The 20,402-nt window shown below is 40.1% G+C and overlaps 1 protein-coding gene across 4 annotated transcripts in view; it reads right to left on the bottom strand.

The window, feature by feature from the left end:
• ARAP2 (ArfGAP with RhoGAP domain, ankyrin repeat and PH domain 2) overlaps positions 1 to 20,402 on the bottom strand; it is a 160,484-nt gene that overhangs the window by 111,302 nt on the left and 28,780 nt on the right. For 3 of the 4 annotated variants that reach the window (XM_084797766.1, XM_084797769.1, XM_084797767.1), the window contains exons 5-7: positions 19,947 to 20,041; positions 17,537 to 17,887; positions 2,237 to 2,306 (exon numbers count right to left, since the gene is read on the bottom strand). In XM_084797766.1, the coding sequence (XP_084653892.1) occupies positions 2,237 to 2,306; positions 17,537 to 17,887; positions 19,947 to 20,041 (516 nt within the window). The remainder of the gene's footprint in view (positions 1 to 2,236; positions 2,307 to 17,536; positions 17,888 to 19,946; positions 20,042 to 20,402) is intronic. The other variant, XM_084797768.1, reaches the window with a different exon arrangement.

Genomic DNA, 20,402 nt, shown 5'->3' with positions numbered 1-20,402 from the left:
TCCTTCCATAACCCCATCTCTTCCATACCACTCTCAGCCCAGAGCCCAGCAGGGAGTCCCAGCATCTGTCTAGACCTCCTGCTGGGTGGAGTCTCTCAGAGGACATCTATGTTGAGTTAATATCCACTTACAGTGAGTATACACCATGTGTGTCTTTATGGGCCAGGGTTACCTCACTCAGGATTATTGTTTCTAGTTCCATCCACTGTTCAGATCTAGCCGATGGACAGCTCATTCTCCACAGTTGTAGGGGAGTGGGGACTGCCTCGGACATGTGGGGGAGTGGGGACTGCCTCGGACATGTGGGGGAGTGGGGACTGCCTCGGACATGTGGGGGAGTGGGGACTGCCTCGGACATGTGGGGGAGTGGGGACTGCCTCGGACATGTGCTCTGGTGCTCCAGATTCCATCACCTCCCCATGCGGGCACAGAGAAGGAGGGGATGCAGGCTATTTTAATGAGACCTGATAGGCTGTAGTCAGATGGTGGGGGAGGAGGGCTCTTTCCCCCTCCCAGGTAAGACTTCTAGAGAAGGGGAATATGGCAAAAGAGGGAGGGGAGGGTGGGAATGGAAGATACAAGTGAGGAGATACCAATCAGGATGTAATATGAATAAATTACAATAAATAAATTTTAAAAAATGAAACTAAACAACCTGAAGCCTTCAACTGTCTTCAGCACGGCAGCAAGTGTTTGTTGCAGTCCACATTATTTTCTGTCTATAAGTATACACACACACACACACACACACACACACACACACACACACACACACACGCTTTCACCTTGCAGCAATAAAGACACATATGTCTCCAAGCCAGAAACATCACAAATATTATGCAGTATAAACTTCAAATGAGAAAACAATGTTGAATTGGAATACATAAAGAAAAGAATGTGGTTATTTATTAAAACTTTAAAGATAAAACATAATTAGAATAAAAGGGGTCTCATTTTAATTAATTAAAGCATGATAACATTTGTCAGTTTCACCTACTCACTAAGGAAATGAGCAAGCAGAAGTCAAAAGGGTGATGCAGAGGTTGCCCATGTCACAACTGATAATGCTGTCCCTCAGTATCTGAGAGGGATTGATTCCAGAAACTCCTCAGATACCAGCACCCACAAATGCTCTGTCCCTTACCTATAATAGCATCTTGCCTCCCTATAACCTACACACATCTCCTGCATGCCTAACAACCTCCCAATTACTTCCATGTAAATACTTGCTTTACTGTATCATTTAGAGAAAAAGGGGGAAATGTACATGTTCAGTACAGATGAAGCCTTTTATGTGTTTCTAAATCGTAGTTGGTTCAGTCCATATGAATGCACAAGCTAGGACACAGAGGGCTGATCATGTGCTATGTAACTGTATAAAAGATAGAATTTGCTATATTTAACTCTATGTGCATATAAACACATGTGCATATTGGCAAATATAAATGTATACACAGGTAACTTTTTTTTTTTTTACTGTTTTGGGGTATAACAGCACAACCCACAAATATTTCAGCCTATGTCTCCTAAAGAGAAGGACACTGCCATAGGTTAAGAAGGCATTCCTTCAACTCTGTCACGCATTAACACTCAACTGCCCAAGGGCTATCCCTCCCTCTGCCACTTTCATCAGTAGACAAGATTTTCAGTAGAATCTACACGATCCTGTCATAATCCTCTCCAGTATCTCCCTTCACAAAGCTCATTCCTAAAGTAACCAGAAAACAATACATGTTTTGTGATATGGCCAACACATACTCACGGGAGCTCCTTCCGTATTCTTTCTGTAAATAATTCTCATTTTCTCCCATTTCTGCATATACAAACTTATTATCTTCTAAACTCATAGCAAATAGAATCTCAGACACACCCTTCTTATTCCCAGAGAACAAGAAACTCCTCCTTGGTTTTCAGTTTTCTCCTTGTGATATGGTTTGTATACATCCCTTAGTGCTTTCCTGGATGAAGGGAATCTTGTGTTCAACTTTGTATAGCTCATAGCATCTCCAATGGTTTATAGAAGATGCTCCACACACACACAAAAAAAAAACTATTAGAAGCATAAACTAAAATAATTATACGTATCTATGAGGTTAAATAATGATGAGTGATTGTGTCACATTCTAGATCTTTTTATGCCGATAATCTATTATCTATTCTTAAAGAACGCAGAACTATTTACTTAAGTTTCCTCCATATACGTAAAATAACATTTGAATATTGTAAATGTACTTACTCTTTCATTGTTGTAGTAAGAAATGCTAAGGCCATCAAATTTCACCCATCTCTTCTGAAACATGCGTTTTCTGTAAAATATACGAAACCGTTATTTTGCACTCCATTACTGTGAACATGAATTGTAAATGACTTTTAACATCCCTGTGTTCAGTACAGGCCATTGTGCAGCTGACAACTGAGGTAACACGAGGCTATAATAATGCTCAAGTCTAGATTTCGAGCCATGGTACACAAAGAAAATGTGCATAACAATACTTGCCAGTTAGATAGGGTACGTATTTGAACAATAGCAATGTGAGCATTGCTTTCACAGCTACGAGAATCACAGTGAAACAAAATGAGGACCCACAGATTATCACTGAACCCTCATACTTCACTGAACATATGACATGATGCTCTCAACCCTCGTTAAGGTTATGCATGTATTTTCTTTTGCTTTGATCTTTGGTGAATGAATAGTATGTTGCTAAGCTGATATGGCCTTGTTAACTGAATTTATGCATATAAATAATTGATTTTAAGTAAATATGTTTTTAAAAATCCCTGCCGAACTAGAGAGTCATTTGCAATCTCTTTAAACAGCATACAGTTGAGAGAGGATCGTGTAAAAGGCAAATGCAGTTTATAATTCTGACACAAAAATCTAGGGTAAAATAAAATAATCTCATTTTGATATTTAGACTTTAAAAAAGACTGACTTTTGCTGACTTTACAAGGGGTAGGTGGAGCAGCTTTTGTGCATACACTTGGCTTCTGCTTGGATTCAGCCCCAGCCCTGCACGTGCTTCTCCCCCCATCCCATGCCCACACACTTAACAGTCCATGGATTTTGAGCACACTCTTCTCTATACACTACTGGCCTGGACTGATGTCATCAGGAGAGCCTCTGCTTTTAATAGATACCAATACTAACCTCCTATTTCAACAAGAGAAACAAGTCAACATTAAGCATCTCTCTCTCTCTCTCCCCTTTCTTAAAGTTGTAAACACATTTAAGGAGTTGGTATCACTTCCTGTAGCTTTCAGAAGAATTAAAGATTGAACTCTCAGACCCTGGCAGAGTTTTTCTTCTCACTGCTGTCCAGCCAAAATGTCCACTACTTGTAAAAACTCCCACATCGATCATTAACAAACGTATGCATCTAGAAAGCAAACCAGCCCTAATAAGCAAGTGTGGGCCACAGGGGGAGGAGAAAGAATGAAGTTCACCAGTGCATATAACAATCTCACATATAAACACTGAATTAATGATTAACTTCAACCAACCACAGTGACGACCAGCTTCCTCCCAGCTGACCCGTCATGCCTGCTCCTTCCTAACCTCTCTTGGCTTGTCCTAGCTCTTCTCACAGCAATGCTTTGCAGACTTTTCACTTCCACCAATCCTCAGCTCCAGCAGTTGGAAGGAAAAGCTGAAGTCGGTAAACACACACTCCTTACTCCTCGTCTAGCCTAACCTCTCTGCACCCATGCTTTTTCTCTCCTCTCCCATTCCTATAAGGCAGGCAAATGAGCTTCTTATTTCAGAGTCCCAGCGATAATTAAGGAACTCAAGAACTTCTGTGTGGAGTCCCCCCTGCCTTACGCTGAACGTGGACACAAGAACTTAGTAGAACATTTAAATTTCCATTTTAAAAATAGAAAAAAATCAATATCTACGGAGAGAATAGAGGCCTTAAAGCACGTCCCCATCCCCCTTTCCTTCCCTTAGTAACTGTGAGTATTGTCCCTAAGACACCTGCATAAAACTTCCTTCCCTGATGAACTAGCACACAGCCGACCAGGGAGTTTTCCTGTCAAAGTGCCTGCTTTCTATTTTCCCTACAGCAGTTAATGCAATCTCTCTGTATATTTGTTCACTTCCTTAATGCCAACCTCCCACACCCCACCTTCCTCTTTACAGGGATGAAGTCCAAAACTGTTTCGTTCTCTACTTATGATTAAGTATGAACACTAAGACCCAAATAACACCCACATACATACATACACACACACACACACACACATACACCCACATACACCTCAAAATGCTTGAATGAACTAGTAATATGACTAAGACAGTCCTTTTTAAGAACTGGCAAGAAGATAGAAAATAAAAATGATTACACCCAGCTTATACACAACCACCTCTCTTTAAAATAATAGTTGCAGGAGGGCAGTTAAATTCCTGAGAACTAAGAATTAAATCCACAGCCTGCAAGAACAGCAAGTGAAAAGGGCTCAGAAACTATGTGAATACACCTTAAATCTGGTCATTTAGATGCAGCAATTGGAACTCCTAAGTTTTCATTCTTTGTTTTTTGTCGATGGAGGTGTACAGTATATGTTTGCTCGTGTGTATGCATGTGTATGTGTGCATACATGTCCATGCATGCAGAAGCCAGAGGTCAATCTCAAGTGTTTCCTACTGCTCCTCACCTCATGTCTTAAGACAGGGTCTTTCTCTGAGGCTGAATTGCCAGTTGTGCTAGGCTGAGATCCATGGAGCCCCTGGGATCTGGGCTTACAGATGTGAGTGGCCATGGCCAACTTCTAACATGGGTGCTGGTGAGTACTTAAGGATGCAAAGGCAAGTTCTCCCCTGCCCAAGCCACTCCCCCACCTGAATCCACCTGCTGTGACAGAATTCTGTCACCATCGAGAAGTGTACAACTGTTTGTCAGACTATGTATGCCGTCAGTCAAGAACAATGCCCTTGGGTTACAAACACACACACACACAGGAAAAACTTCCCTAATTTTAAAGGCAGCTTAGCATTCTGTGTTAGACTGAACTCACAGCTGACCTCTGCAGTGCTTCAGGCCCATGTTCCCTACCTGTGTGAGGTGCCAGAGGCATCATGCAAGGGTCCAAGAAAAAAAAATGTGGAGGGCATCAAGGCTATGGTAAGGAGACTGACAGCCCAGCACTCACTAGCCTGAGGACTTTGATTTAAGACAAGACAAAGAAAACTTTAGTCCTGTAACAGCTTTAATGTGCTCATTAATTTTAAAATGAGTTCTTTTTTTTTTTTTTAAGATTGCTAAATCTCTCTAAGAATATGTGGAATAACAGTTAAGTCCCAGCCTGTAAATAACAGAATGAGAAACATATGGTATACAGCCAAAAGAACCACCCTTCTAGAGCAGAAACGAGGCATTTTGCTATCTGATTACAAAAAGTGTCACTTCTGTCATGCATTCCGTCTCTGAGTACGTACTCTGTGGATAGTTCCTTCTGAGTCACACTGCCTCTGTCTAGCCCTAGAACTTTCCTTCCCTCTTGGCCTTCCTGAAAAACATAGTCACTGCCTGGTTCCTCCCATGGTTACTTCCTCCTGGCCTCAAGTTCTCAGCGTAAAAACCTTTCTATCCAAATGTCAACTTGGGGTCAGTCACAGGGGCCCTTCAGCCTGCTCTGTTCTTCTGTTCAGTACTGAATAATAACACGCAGCAATGACATTAATTACATTGTGTTTTCATCATTCATCTCCCATATAATATTTGCGATCCATGAATACAAAACTATTTCTGTTCTGTCTGTCCATGCAAATCCAGTGACTATTGGATTTCCTAGTACCCAAAATACACACATCAAGTGTTTACTGAATAAATGTGTACTACATGGGAAAAAAATAAAGTATACTTAAATTTCCATTTTATAAGCAGAAACAGTACAGAAACATGATTCCCTAGGTTTTATATTTTTTCAATACTAAAGATCCTTTTGATTGTATGGAAAAAAAAATCTTTATAAAACTACCCTGTAGTTAAAGGGGAAAGTTGAGAACCTACAGGAAACTTTAAAAGCTCATCATTAACTTGAAGTAGCTACAAGCACAGAATTGGAATTGAATATTTTCTTTAACCAACATCTCCCAGCACCTCCTCTCTTCAGCCTGTGGTGATCACCATTTGACTTTCTGTTTACCTGGATGCAGCTTTTTAATTTCCACACATAACTGGACAACTTTGCAATTGCAGGAAGAATACATTCTTGGTACCTAACATACAAGTTGGTGATTATAGTTAATAATGCATTTTTTTACTCAAAATTGTGTAAAAGAATATATCTTAAGTGGTTTTCTCACACACAAAAAAGGATAATCAGATGAGATGACAATTGTGAATGACACTCTGGGGTGACTGGCTCAGAGTATGTACATGTACCAAATTATCCTGCTGTATTTATTATGTACTATTGATCAATTATACTTTTAAAAAACAATGAAAATAAATATATGACATATTCATTGATATTTTCATTTAAAATTAAAATAATCATATATGATGTATCTAAAATTCACTTAGCATTAAATAATATATGTTGCGGATGCATGAGCTTTTTTGTGCATGTGAACTTCAATACTGAATTCTAATAATATGAAACAAAACAGAGCCAAGTGTGGTGGTGTATGCCTGTAATCCCAGCGCTCAGGGAAGCAGAGACAGGTGGATCTCTGTGTGTTCGAGGCCAGCTACAAAGTGAGTGTAGGACAGCCAAGGATACACAGAGAAATTCTGTCTCAAAACAAACAAGACAGAATAATAAGACAGAATTACATCCTCTTTTGTAGTCTAATGCTACTTCACAGCAAATATAAACTTGAATTTAATATAAATCCTACAAATTCAAATGACAACAATAATAAAAGGAAGACCTTGAGAAGTATTTTTGCTTCCAAATTCCAATGTAAATTTTTAATTTAATTTAATTTAATTTTGCCTGGGCATGTCAGTGCATGGTAAATAAATACAGGACTCAGGAGGCTGAGGCAAGAAAATTATCAGTTGGACAGCCCAGTAAGACACACTTCTTTTTCTTTCTTTTTTTTTTTTTCATTTTTTAAATCTTAAGTACTTCAAGTTTCTGTGTGCAATAACATGTGTCTTTTGGACTTCACTTCTCAGAGACTAGAGAGAAATGGCCCAGTGGGCAAAGTGCCTGGAATGCAAGCATAAAGACTGGGGGGACACGTACACAGCACCAACACGAGTGGCACACAGGTGTGCAAGCCAGCCTACATTCCTGCCATTTGCAAGGAGAAACAGGAAGATCCTCAGGGCATGACAGATAGCCAGAATAGCTAAATCACTCCCCTCTGCCTTCGTGCAGGAAACCCTGCCTCAGTATAAAAGATAGTGACCAAGACAGATTCCCAAACTCACTCGGTATCTGGCTCCACAAGAATGCCCACAAGCATGCATGTGTGCCCACACACATATGGCCACTACACACTCTTGCCACACACACATAACACAAGCAGGACTACGCACTCTTTGCTTCACGAAATTCTAAAAGCAACAAAAGGAAATTATGAAAGACAATGCCACTGTTCCTGGTATGATGCAATGTGATTTAAATGGGACATAATAATGAATTAGAGAAAAGAAATGTTAAAGGTCCAGTTAGTAATACACATAATACTTTTTTTCCAGGCACTGTGCCAAACCACCTATAAACACGACCACATTTGATCTCCAAACAACCAAAGGAGGAAAGTACTGTTAGCCTCGCCACAGGTTGGTTTTATAATTGCTCCCCATCTCACTACCACTACAGACATTTCCCCAGCAGAGTCTCCAGAACATCTGACAGCCAACAGCCCAGCCACGCCAGCAGTTAGGATAAATGATAGTGTCTGACCTACACGCGGTTTATATGTAAGCTCAATTTTGAAAACTGTTTCAGAATCCCTTCAGGAATAAAAGTAACACAGAGAGGAGGTATATGAGCCAGAGTTTCAGCTTCTTTTATTTTTAGCATTCTGAAGGGAAACATTTCTTTAAGAAGCCTTTTCAGAATAATTTATAAGGCTTGTGAAGTATCACTGAACAGTTTTCTATAAAGTCTTCCCTTGAGCTCTAGTTGGGCAGGTGTTTTGAAGTTTCAATTGCTTTCATAAAAACAGCTCCAATGCCTGTTGTCAGGTTTGGTCTCTAAATGTGTATCACAGAAAGCTTTCTTTTATAACCGTGTAAATACATGCAATTAAATCTCTATGTATGGAGGAGGGACACAGAGGCCCTCTCGCTTAAATTCCTTCTTAAGGGCCAGCAGGCTTTAGGGTTTTTGTTGGTCATGGTGGTGGTGGTGGCTATGGTGGGGTTTGACTTATTTTGTTTTGTTTTGACTTTGACTCAACATCTCACCATGCAACTCTGGCTTTTCTGGAACTCACTATATAGACCAGGCTGGCTTCGAACTCATGGAGATCCACCTTCCCTTGGCTCCAAACGTCTGGGACAAAAGGCATAAGCTACCACACTCAGCTCTATGCATTTATTGAAGACTACAACTTAAAGTTTCAAGAGTTTGAGTCTAATAAGCCAGCTGAGAAATAACATTAACTGAAAGAGTGAGAAGGGGCTGCCTTTAAGGTCCCCAATGGGACTCTAAAGTCATCTTGTCAAATGTACAGCTGTTATCACTCAAGGTATTTATACTCAGAATGTATTTCACATTTATTCCAAATAACCTGAAGGGGGCGGGGGGGAGGAAACATCATTGGCATGCTGTTGACGTTGCCTGCTTTCTCTGCATTATCCTAAAAAAAAAAAAAACGCACTGTCCTTTTTCAGTCACTGCTCTAATACTAACCAGGTTCGGTCTGGCTAGAACACAACAGTCTCCACTCTTACTTACCTAATTACTCAGCTTGCTACTCACGTCCCTAGTTCCTCTTTAAAGTATGAAGCTTTCAAAGGATGCAAGATTAAGAATGAAGTAATTTCAAAAGGTGTACAATCAAAATGATTCTCCAGTACTTCTATGAAATGTCATCAGTTTTCCAAAGCACAAGTCCTCACTTTTAAGCAAACCCAAGCACTAGCTCCTAAGACTGTCTCACCAGATGCTTTGAGCAACAAAATAACAGAGACTTCTCTTCAGGCTCAGCTTCTATGTCTTATACTTTAAGTCAAACAAGGGGGAGGGGTACTAAGCAAAAAAAAATTCCAAGAATGCAAGAGTTTTAGAAGTCAAGGTGAAAGCCCAAATTGTATTTTTTTAACCTTATTTTTATTGGTATATTATTATTTTCATATATTTATGAGGTAAAATTTGATGTTTTCACTCATGCATATATTTTGTTATGATGAACTCAAGGTAATTTAGCATATCTATCATCTTAGACATTTATAATATTGATGAGCCCATAAAAATCCCTCTTGTTGAACTATATAATGGATCATTGCTGATCTAATTCACACTGCTGAGACATGGAATATCAGGCCTTGCACCCAATCTAAGTATAGCTCTGTACTGCTTCAGTAACCTTGGCCACTCTCTCCCTCTCTCCCTCTCTCTCTCTCTCTCCCTCTCTCTCCCCCTCTCCCTCTCCCTCTCCCTCTCCCTCTCCCTCTCCCTCTCCCTCTCTCTCTCTCTCTCTCTCTCTCCCTCTCTCTCTCACACACATAACCACTATTCTACATTCAGCTTCTATGAGAACTATTTTAGATTCTACATCGAGGTAATATTTCCATGCGCCTATTTCACTGCACAGAGCATCTTCCAGGGATGCACATGACGTCGCAAAAGTCATAATTTCACGTGAAGCCTGAGTTTTATGTGTAAGCTTTTGAATACACTGTTTGAGAAGATGATTTGCCATGCATTTCTGCCTGTGTATTGGCTTATTCAGCAAACTTCCTGACTTAAATCATGTGCTTCCAGAGCAGTCAAAGGGCCTGGGCTCTCAAAGTTCAAGGTGAACTGATGATTTCTTCAAGTCTGCCACTAAGAAAATGACTAGGACTCCCTCCCAGTAACAGGGCCAAAGGTCATCTTCAATAAAGTGTTCTGAAGGGACGGAAGACTGAGGTTTACTTAGTCCCAATTAAGAGTCACCTCTAAGAATCCCACAAAGCTGATCTTGGCATTGACCTTACAGCAGTATCTGGGAAATTTTGGTGCTGAGTTCTACGCAGGTTTGAGTGACACTCTGAAAGAACAAAGTCTTCGCAGGTCTAATTTAGCCTGCCTGACTCCTAGGACCTTAAGCAATTTTCTTCAGCCAGACTGACTGAATTAGTTAGGTTACTTTAATGGAAACCAAAACTATGTCTCCCTTCACACTGGAAATAAAATGCTTGTTTTCTTGCCTTTCCAGGTGATAAGTGATTTGCAAAATGCATACCTGTTTCACCAGTATAAAAGGATAATTTTAATCAAGGATTTTCATTCAACTTTCAGTCCAACCAAGTAATTGCTACTTAACACTTTGGTCAGAGAAATAAATATGCCAGCTTCCCACAGTTCCCTTCCAGTGTCAGCCTTGCCAGGGGAAATCATTACAGGGACACCTGAGATGCCCACATTCATGTATGGGCAGTGGGATTGGGGGTGGGGGGCAGCCCTCCCTACTAAAGCAGCCCCAGTGACTGGACACTGGCTGTGAAATCATTCACAGAAGAAGGCGCAAACTGCATGGGTTCTAAGTTCTCAAGAACTGGCTGACCCAGGCTGACTCACACCTTGTTTGGTCTGACCTTTGATTGGCATTTGATGGCTCCTGTCTACACTTCTCCCTTTTCCCTGTTGAAATGGTAGTCTCATGTCACCCATAGCTTCTCCCCAGCCATCTGGGAGCACTGTTTTCCCATGTGTGATACATGGTGTTGGCGACCACTGTTTGATAGTGGCGCTGTGCTGTCCTATGCTCCAGTATTTCCTAATGTCACCTGCCTGAGAAGATTTCCTTTCCTGGCAGCCACAGAAGTGTTTGTTTGTTTGTTTGTTTCTCTAAAGCACCACTTAAAAGTCTTATCCTTGTCCGACAGCCAATGATGTTCCCTTCTCAGATGTCTTTGAAGAAGCATTACACAAGCCCTGCAACAGTACGACTGTACTCTCTGACCCTTTCCCTACCAACATTCCATCATACACACACACACACACACACACACACACACACACACGAATATATTCTGCCTTTTTGGGGGACTACAGAAAGGCCAGGAAGACATCTCAATCCTGTGTGCATCCTGCCATTGATTCCTAAGCAACCCTAGCTCACTGTGCTGGCCTCGGATGTCCTGTCTCAACCATCACAGGCCCCTGCTACCATGTCAGGCGGTCTCATGGTTGGAAAAAGTTTTTTCTTTCTTTTTTTCTTTCTTTCTTTCTTTCTTTCTTTCTTTCTTTCTTTTCCCCTCTCTCTCTCTCTCTCTCTCTCTCTCTCTCTCTCTCTCTCTCTCTCTCTTTCTCTTTCTCTTTTTGAGACAGGGTTTCTTGGTGTAGCCCAGGCTGTCCTGGATTCACTTTGTACACAAGGAAAAAGTTTTAAAGACACAGTCATAACAGCAAAAAACAAAATCTCCTTAATATATAATCCTTGTTTTTATAAATATGCTCAAATTGTTATATAGTACACACAAATATTCACAAAATAATATGTGTAAACAGTTAGAAAGCACATGTGTATTATGAATGGTCTTCATGCATCTCTTAGAAATGACACAGCACATTCAACCATGTTCTCTTCCTTTGTAATTCCCAGAACTCCTCCTCAAAGTTAAATATTGGAGAAATGCCAGAGAAAATGGCTGTAGTCTTTCATACCTGTCCCTATAATAATATAAGAACACCAAGGTTAGTGATTACAGGCCAGGGAGCAGTTGGCTCTCAGAGTCCAATAAGATGTTTTTAAAGCCAAATATTGACAAATAAATTTAAAACAAAATCTGGTTTGTGTCAGTCAAAACACTGGGGATAGCTCAGTATTTTAAATTTTTTTTTCTTGTGAAATTCATGTATTAGTACTGTACTTATGCTACTCTCAAGCCTTGCTCTCCCTCAACTCCTCCTATGTTGCCTCCTTTCCCTCCCAAACTCCTTTTGAATTATTATTGAACATGAGTGCAAGTGTGCATACCTGTGTGTGTGTGTGTGTGTGTGTGTGTGTGTGTGTGTGTGTGTGTGGGCATGCGCATGTGCATGTGTGTTTAGGCATGAGCCCTTATGACTGGGTAGTCTATCAGGAGATTATCTCTAGACAAGATTGATTTTCTCTCTCTCAGCAGCCATTATTACCAATAGCTCTTCTTCTACGGGTGCTGCCACTGTTCTAGTCTTACTTAGGTAAGCACATTGTTGAGATGTGACTGGTGCAGCTCACCTGTCATACATAGAAAATACAAACTAGCAACAGATATCCTGGTTTGGTGCTATTACAGTCTTTCTAGCTCCTTTTTTCCGGTGTTCTCTTAGGTATAGAGGTCTGTTAATAGACGCATCATCAGCTGGAGCTGGGCACCCTACAATCAGTCCACTGCGTTCTAACCAGTGGCTTTCTGTAACATTCTTTGATAAGGGCTGCAAGCTGCATTAGCTGAGGGTGTGGGGACACTGTTTCAGAATGCAGTTAGGAATTACACTGGTTTAGAAGGAGGGCAATAGGAGGTTCTCTCCAGGGTGCATGACCTCCCAGCCACAGGCAATTAAGTCCAACTGGACAGCTGTCTGTTACCTGTGCTAACCTCCAATGTGTAAGTGGCGTTATTTACCCTTGGGGACATCTTGCCACGCTGCCACTGTCACGGTTCACAGACTTTACAGCTCGGTCGGACTTCATTATGTTTTCATCCTTGAGAGCTTGTGAAGCACTTTTGGATACTATGAGGGCTAGCCCTCCGAGAGGAAGCCTCCAAAGTAAATTCCAACTCCATCCTTTCAAGTCCTGTGTCTGAAGTATGTGGCGTCTTCAGCAATGAGGACTTTGCTTCAAGCTCTGGAGGAAACCAAGGGCAATGACTAGAGCCCATAGTAATTTTAGAGCCTCTTGGCTTCCTATTCTTTTTGAAAACTTGTTTATTCACTTTGCATCCTGGGTAGATCCATCCCTCCTCCCCTCTCAGGCCGACCCTACCTCCCCCTTTCTCCCTCCCTCATTCCTCAGAAAAGTTGAATCAGGGATGAGTGTATCCTGCTCCCCTGTGGCCTGGTAAGTCAGTCGCATCAGGGGAAAGTGATCAAAAAGCTGGCAACAGAACCCATGTCATAGACATCCCCCGCTCCCATTACTAGGAAATCCATGCTAAGCCTGAGCTGCCTATTGGCTACTTCTGTGTAGGGAGCCTAGATCCTGTCCATGCATGGTCCTTGGATGGTACATCAGTCTGAGGAAGCCCCTCTGGACCCCCGTTCGTTGCCTCTGTTGGTCTTCTTGAGGAGCTCCTGTCCCCTCCAGGCCCTTTTCTCCTTCACCCCACTTTTCCACAAGGCTCCCTGTGCATCACCCAATATTTGGCTGTGAGTCTCAGCATGTTTCGAGCCAATGCTAGGTAGAGCCTCTCAGAGAATAGCTATGCTAGCCTCCTGTCTGCACGCATAGAAGAGTATCACTAACAGTGAGAGGGGTCGGTTCTGTCCCATGGGGTGGGAGCAGAGCGGGGGCCTGTCCTGTTTTTAAAGCTTCATCCATATTTTTTTTTCCTACAGTGCTGGGGGATTGAAGCCAAGAACTTGTATATGTTAGGTAGACACTCTACCACTGACACACATCCCCAAGTCAGCTTTGTTTGCTATATAATGTCCAAAACCAATAGTCTTAGGCTGTACTATATTTAGGCAAATCACAGCTTGTTGAATAGACAAAGCTGACCTCAAGCTAAGATTGATCCATTTTTCCTCCACCTCCTACTGGGACTGCAGATGTATACCACCATGCCTGATTTAAATTAAATTACTTTTTGTAACTTAAATTCAACTGGCAATGTTTCATTCTTTCTTTTTGTTATATGATAACAACAAATTATTTTCTTTATAAAATTGTGGATTGTTTTCACACCATGATTTCAAAACTGCTCTTTCCATTCCAAAATAAAATATGTATCCAACCATGTAAAGTCCATGTCCTGCGCTTTGTTATCTTCTTAAAAGTCACTCATGAATGAGGACACTTACAAACCCTACTTTGAAAACTATTAACTAGTATCCTCTTAGTACTGTATTTTGATCATTCATATACATGAATTTAAGGAAAAATAATTTTTTTTTAAAAAGCACCAAAGGATCACTGCCTTGCTAATACACACCTTGATTTCAAGGCCACCTGTGTATTTTCATATATTAACACAGCATTGAATCCATCTGCTTGTATTACAAAAGCCCTGTAGATTTAAAGCATTTCTGGCCTAGAAAAAGTGAAATAAAATATTGTTTAACATTAAGCTTTTCAGGGGTCCATTCAACAACAAATCCTAAACAGGTGTGGGGGTGCTAATTGGGGAATTAGGAATATTAGGTGATTACTGAGAAGGAAATGTGGTAAGCCAAAGCAAGGTAGAGGACTTTTGCTAAGGAGGTGATATGGGATTAAGAGCTTATAATATATGGACCTTTCAAGAGAAAATTAGGTCATCAAGATCAATATGGGGGAAATACTGTTGTAATATCAAACACAAATGAGACATTAAAGCAAGAACATGGGTGAGGGGTTTGGTCGTGATGCTAGTTCAGTGGCCTCCAAAAGAGACTCCCACGTTTTCGTATTTCTGTCTTCTGTAGGATAGGAAGTGGCTTGTCCACTTTGCTATTCGGCATTCTATTCTGTTTCTCTATCTGGAACACAGTGAAGTAAAGTACAATGGTGGCATGAGCTACGAGCCAACCACCTTGCTGGGTTATGCTTCACAGGTCCTACCTGGCCCACCATGTGATTTTCAAATAAAGTTTTATTGGAATACAGCCTCACATGCTGTTACTACATGTCCAGAGCCAACCCAGGGTCATTCAAGGCTAAAAGAATCTACAGGCTAAGGCAAAATACTGATGCCCCGTTCCAAAGCTAAACTTCTTCCTTTCAACCTCTGCGGATATTATTTAGCAGGTTAACTAACTTCCTTTCACCCCCTGCAGATGTTATTTAACAGGTTAACTCAGGACTTTCCAAGAGATCCTTAGCTAAGATAAGATAGGAATTGTTGCGAGATGAACCACCGGATGTTCCCCTGCTGAGATCACCTGGAGGCATTCTCAGACCCCTCCCCTGCTGCTTGGCTCCTGCTTCCACCCTATATAAGCTTTTGCTTTCGATTCAATAAACAGACCTTGATAGGAGTTCTACTTGGTCTCGCCTCCTTCTTTCTCGTCCCATCTTTTCAGGTATGGCTCCCCTCGAGACCCCGTAATTACTGGACGGGACAACTACATCCAAGTGATGCTTGTGTTTGTGCTGTAGCAACTGAGTCGAACTGCTACAATACCAAGTAGTACAGCTGTAGGGCTTAAAATTATTCACCATTTGGTCCTTCATGGACAATTTTCTGGTTGCTGTTACAGACGTTAGAATGTCATCTCAGCTGACATAACATGAACCATAGTCATTTGGTGAGTCAAAGCTCATCAACCTCTGTGTGAGGAGTGAGAAGGGCCCACCTTCTAAGGTTGATGAGCACCATAAACATCCTCAAAGAGCCCACAGAGCGCTACCAGGAAAAAGAAAGTTTCAGATTCTCCTTTGAGCCTATTACATGCTCTTTGTCTAGTTACAAGTATCTCTTTTAAGTCAAAAAAATAGGATCACGTACAAGAGTTTTGAAAGTGTTGCATGGGGAGAAAATGTTCATTTTCTTTCTTATCTACATTCATATTGTTACCCAGCAGTAAATATTTAAGTCAGAAAAAAGAAAAACTCACACATTTACCCCACAGTGGAAAAATATAAATCTAAAACCATATCATTTCCCCATAGGCAGGTTCTCAAGCAATGGGAAAAATTAATGTTTTGATAAAATGGAAAATGTTCTAATTATCCCAGAGGTAGCCAAAAACAGTCAGGCTTTCTCAATGTTCCCAGAGCAATGAACATATCAAGTGTATCAAGTGCAAAGACCACTGCTGCCCACCTAGGAAGCCTTAGCTACACCGCGCACCAAGACTCATCCTGATGTACTCAGCAATCACATCTACATCTCCCTAACCATTTATACTGTACAAAGATGAAATGCTGGAAAAGAATTGAGCTTATTTTTCATTCTATTGATTTATTGTATGGATTTATACATACAAATCAGTGCCCCTACTTTTGAAATTTAAATATTCATTTACCAATGATGCTGATGACTGACAAGAAAAAGAAAAAAATAAATTAGATTTTAGGAAAGTAGTTTGTCATCACAGTGTCAAAAGAAAGGAAGGGCATAAATATGAGTGAGATGTTCACCACTGTACTCATTTCAAAATCTGCTTCTCCAAGGATGCATATTTCATAGCTAGCAATCATAGGACCAATACTCAAATTATGTTCAGCTTTATTTTTTAAGAAATATGATTCATAGCCTTACTATGCATCAGATCTGCTTCTAAGGAATCTTTGCTACTAAAATTATTTTGGTTTAAACCGAGGCTTTGCAGAAAAGTCACAGGAGAATAGAAGAGAAAAACAGCATATCTCCAGGACTCATATTACCTCCTTAAACATGAGAAATTTTACCCTCAAATAATGTAATAATTCGTGAATACTTTCAAATCAAAAAAGATAAAAAAGACAGAAAAAATCTAATTAAAAAGTCGATTTATCACCAACTACTTATTTGTACCATATAACATAAAACGGAAAGAAGTTTATTTCTAAATATCTGAAATGATAAATCGCTTTTAAAACTGTATTTAAGGGTTCTGACTTTCTGAGCAACATATAAAAATTAAAACCATAATCAAAATATAAAAATGCCTAAGTAAAGCTGTATTAGGGATGGGCTCAAATATAAATAGACATTAAAATGCTTTACGTAAAAAAAATCATTGACTTATCATTTATTCACGTTAAAAAGAAAAGAGGATACTAGATCAATAGTAGCCAAGAACTAAATTTTAAATGACGATGTTCTTTTCCCTGACTACAGTAAGCACTGTGTTCTCAAACACAACACTGCTATGATAAGAGCAAAATCCAAACAGCGTGGGCTGAGTCATGGTAACTCAGTCTGTGCTGCTTCGCTGTGCTATGAAATGGGACACAGGAAAGTACATTTTAGTATGGCGTTACGGACTAACATTAAGAACGCAGAGATGAACTTGCTAACTTGAAGTTTTAATTCCAAACTTTAGTCTTAATTTAATTCCAACCTGAACTATTTTAACTTCTTACAAACCTGAAGTTGTCATTCCAAACCTTACTGTAGCTCTGCACTTCTTAGATCTTATATGCCTGGGGCACAGAATTTGCAAATATGCGCTGAAAATCTCTTTAAAACAAAACAACAGAAAATGTACCTGGGGAGTTGGGGGTGGGTAGAAAACACTGGCAGATTTAGTAATGAATAAGCTTGAATGTGTCCAAATGGCTACTGAGTAAATAAGATGTATTGATCCCTACCCTTGAGGAGAGAGCTTGTCCAGCCACCCAGACTTAGTCTTCGCTGCAGAAGATCCGTAGAAGCAGGCATAGGGAGAGATGGCATTTGAGACCGTTGACGAGTCGGTATTTCCACTTGTGGAGCTTAAAGGGTAACTGTGTCTATTAAAAGGGTCCAAGTAGAAGGCTTTTTGAGTCCTAGACTTAGATGCTTTTGAGTTTTTTCTTCTCAGACTCTGGAAGCATTCCTCTACTGTCGAGTACTCTGACTCAGAGGCAGAGTCCTTGGGAGGCTCATTTTTATCCTCTCGCGGTATCCAAATGTCTTCTACTTTGTCTTCACTCACTTTCTCCTTCCTGTTGTCATATATACTAAATAGGAAAGAACAGCAATCAAATTCAATATAATATTGTTCGTTTAAGCTGTCACACAGATCTTTAAAATATATTAACCAACCAAGGACGGAAAGCCAGGGCTGAAAGGTCCTCAATGTTCAACTACCCCATCTGGTAATTTTAAAAACTTTTTCAGGGACTTCCCATGCGACTGTGAGGATCTGAGTTCAGATCCAGCCCAGAGTGGGTTAGACCCAGGAATGAAGATGCATGTCTATAATCCCAGTGCTGCAGAAACAGTGACTGAAGGAGCCCTAGGTTTGCAGACCAGCCAGTCCAGCCAATCAGAGTACCAGGTTAACGAGGAGACCCTCTCTTTGAAAGTCCAAAATTGAGCAGGAGAATAATTAAGGAAGACACCTAACACTGACCTCTGGCCTCTACACTCATGCAGACCTGCATACAGTGGATGCATAAGAACACATATGCATGCACCCACACATACATTCATACACACCTTTTCCAGAAAAAAAATTTTTTTTCCAGTTGAAACATTCTATCATCCTAAGACACTGGTGAACATTGTTAAAAGTCTTATGTATAATTTAATCAGATTCTGTCCTCAGGGAGGTTAGGTGCAGATAACAATAGATAAAAACCATTTTTTCATCAAAATTTAAACATCATAAACAGCACAATTAAATGACCTACTTAACCTCTACTCTCCAGACAACACAGTGAACCACTGACTCAACTATTTACGGATATTATTTCATATTTCATACTTACCTTCATGTTTAATCTATCTGAAGGACTCCATGCTCCACCCTAAGGTAATACAGCAGAGAGCACAGCTCACAGCTCAGTACTATGTTACAATGCTAACAAAGAAAAACACTGCACCACACTGCTAGCCAACAAACAAGCAAAAGTTAGTGTCTACCACAAGCTACCACAAGCTGAGTTGAGTGTAATGTTTCCTGCCATGTACCCAATAACAGCTGCATATATTCCTACATATTTCAAAAATGACACAATTAATTCACATTTATATGGAATAAATATCATTATGAGGAAGACTTTGTTTATCAGTGACAAAGAATACAGGTCATATACACCTCTCTGAGTAAGATGGTCTTAGAAACTGTTACATAAGGAATCTTGTAGCCTGGCTTCTTTCCATTTCCTATCAGAGTTACCACTTACTGAGGATACACTAGTCATCTTTAACTCAAGGAAATCCACAACAGTATTCTCTTTGGAAATTTAAAGTAGAAAGTAAAATGAATGTGCATAATAATTCAGCACATTAAGTCCTACAAGAATGGAAGGAAATATAAAATATAACTTTGGGTCTTTATCTTATGTGTTATAAAAATAATCAAGTAGTCACCTACTCTTCTCAATAGTGAATTTCTAACACAAAGGACATATTACACTCTCACAGCTCTAAGCTCAGGGTGGTTTTGCCCTGTGCCTTTTTCCTTCGTACTAACACTTAGTTCATCATAAGAGCAATAACCTAAAGGCGAACAAAATATTACATGCTTACAATATATGTAATAAATATTTGATGGTACTTAGATTACAGAAACATTAGAGTCAATATACATTAAATGTGTATTTTTAAGCAAACCCATGGCAGCTAAAATACTTGAAGGCACAGATATCCCATTTTAATTCGGATAAATATTCTGTCTTTAAGATGTTTTATACAAATGCCCAACCTGAGCTGGAGAAACTTAGTTGAATAAATATTAAATCTATTTTCTAGGGGAGGAAAAAGTGAACACAGTCACAGCACACTCACCACATTAGGTAAGGATGAATAGATACATTCAACAGGAGACAAAAAACAAACAAACAAACAAAACAAAACACCTGCTACAGAATCCCACTCAACTCCCAGCGTAAAAGAAGCTACTCCATTTACAGGACAGTCCAGGAACTAAAATGAACGCTGTCCAGAAAACATTCAGGAAGGAAGGAAAAGCCTTGAACTTGCCCAGGCAAATGGCTTTCTTACAACTGCAATGTTCTGTACAATGAGCAAAAGGTCTGCAGAGTGGCTCAGCAGCAGCTGCATACACCATACCTTGACTTGATTACGATGGAGTCCCTTGCAGTGGCTGCTTCCTCTTTATCTGTGTCCTCGTGGGCCCAAAACTCATTCTTTATAGATCTCTTCTGCTAAAAAAATAAATTTATTCACTGTTTTGCTTAATGGTTTACGTTATTACTTATGGTGTAACCACACTTCACAAAGATGTACAATATTTGAGCTTATTTTTTATTTTTTTGGTTCAAAGCAATTTAAATGAAAACATGAAACAATTAATGATGTCCTCGGTATTTAAATTAAATCAATCCATTACATTAACTAGGAATAAGCAACGTGAACTAACAGTGAAAGCCACATACTTTCACTCCCCTGTGTGATTTGTTTGGCTGTGGATTTTACTTGTTTCTGCTTTATCTTTAGGGAGAGGCTATGGATCAGACCCAAGGCCTTGCACATGGCAGACAAGTGCTTTGCCACTGCGTTACTTTC

This window comes from Acomys minous (assembly GCF_964271855.1).
Source record: "Acomys minous genome assembly, chromosome: 10".
Lineage (NCBI taxonomy): Eukaryota > Metazoa > Chordata > Mammalia > Rodentia > Muridae > Acomys > Acomys minous.
This window is presented reverse-complemented; position numbering and strand designations above follow the sequence as displayed.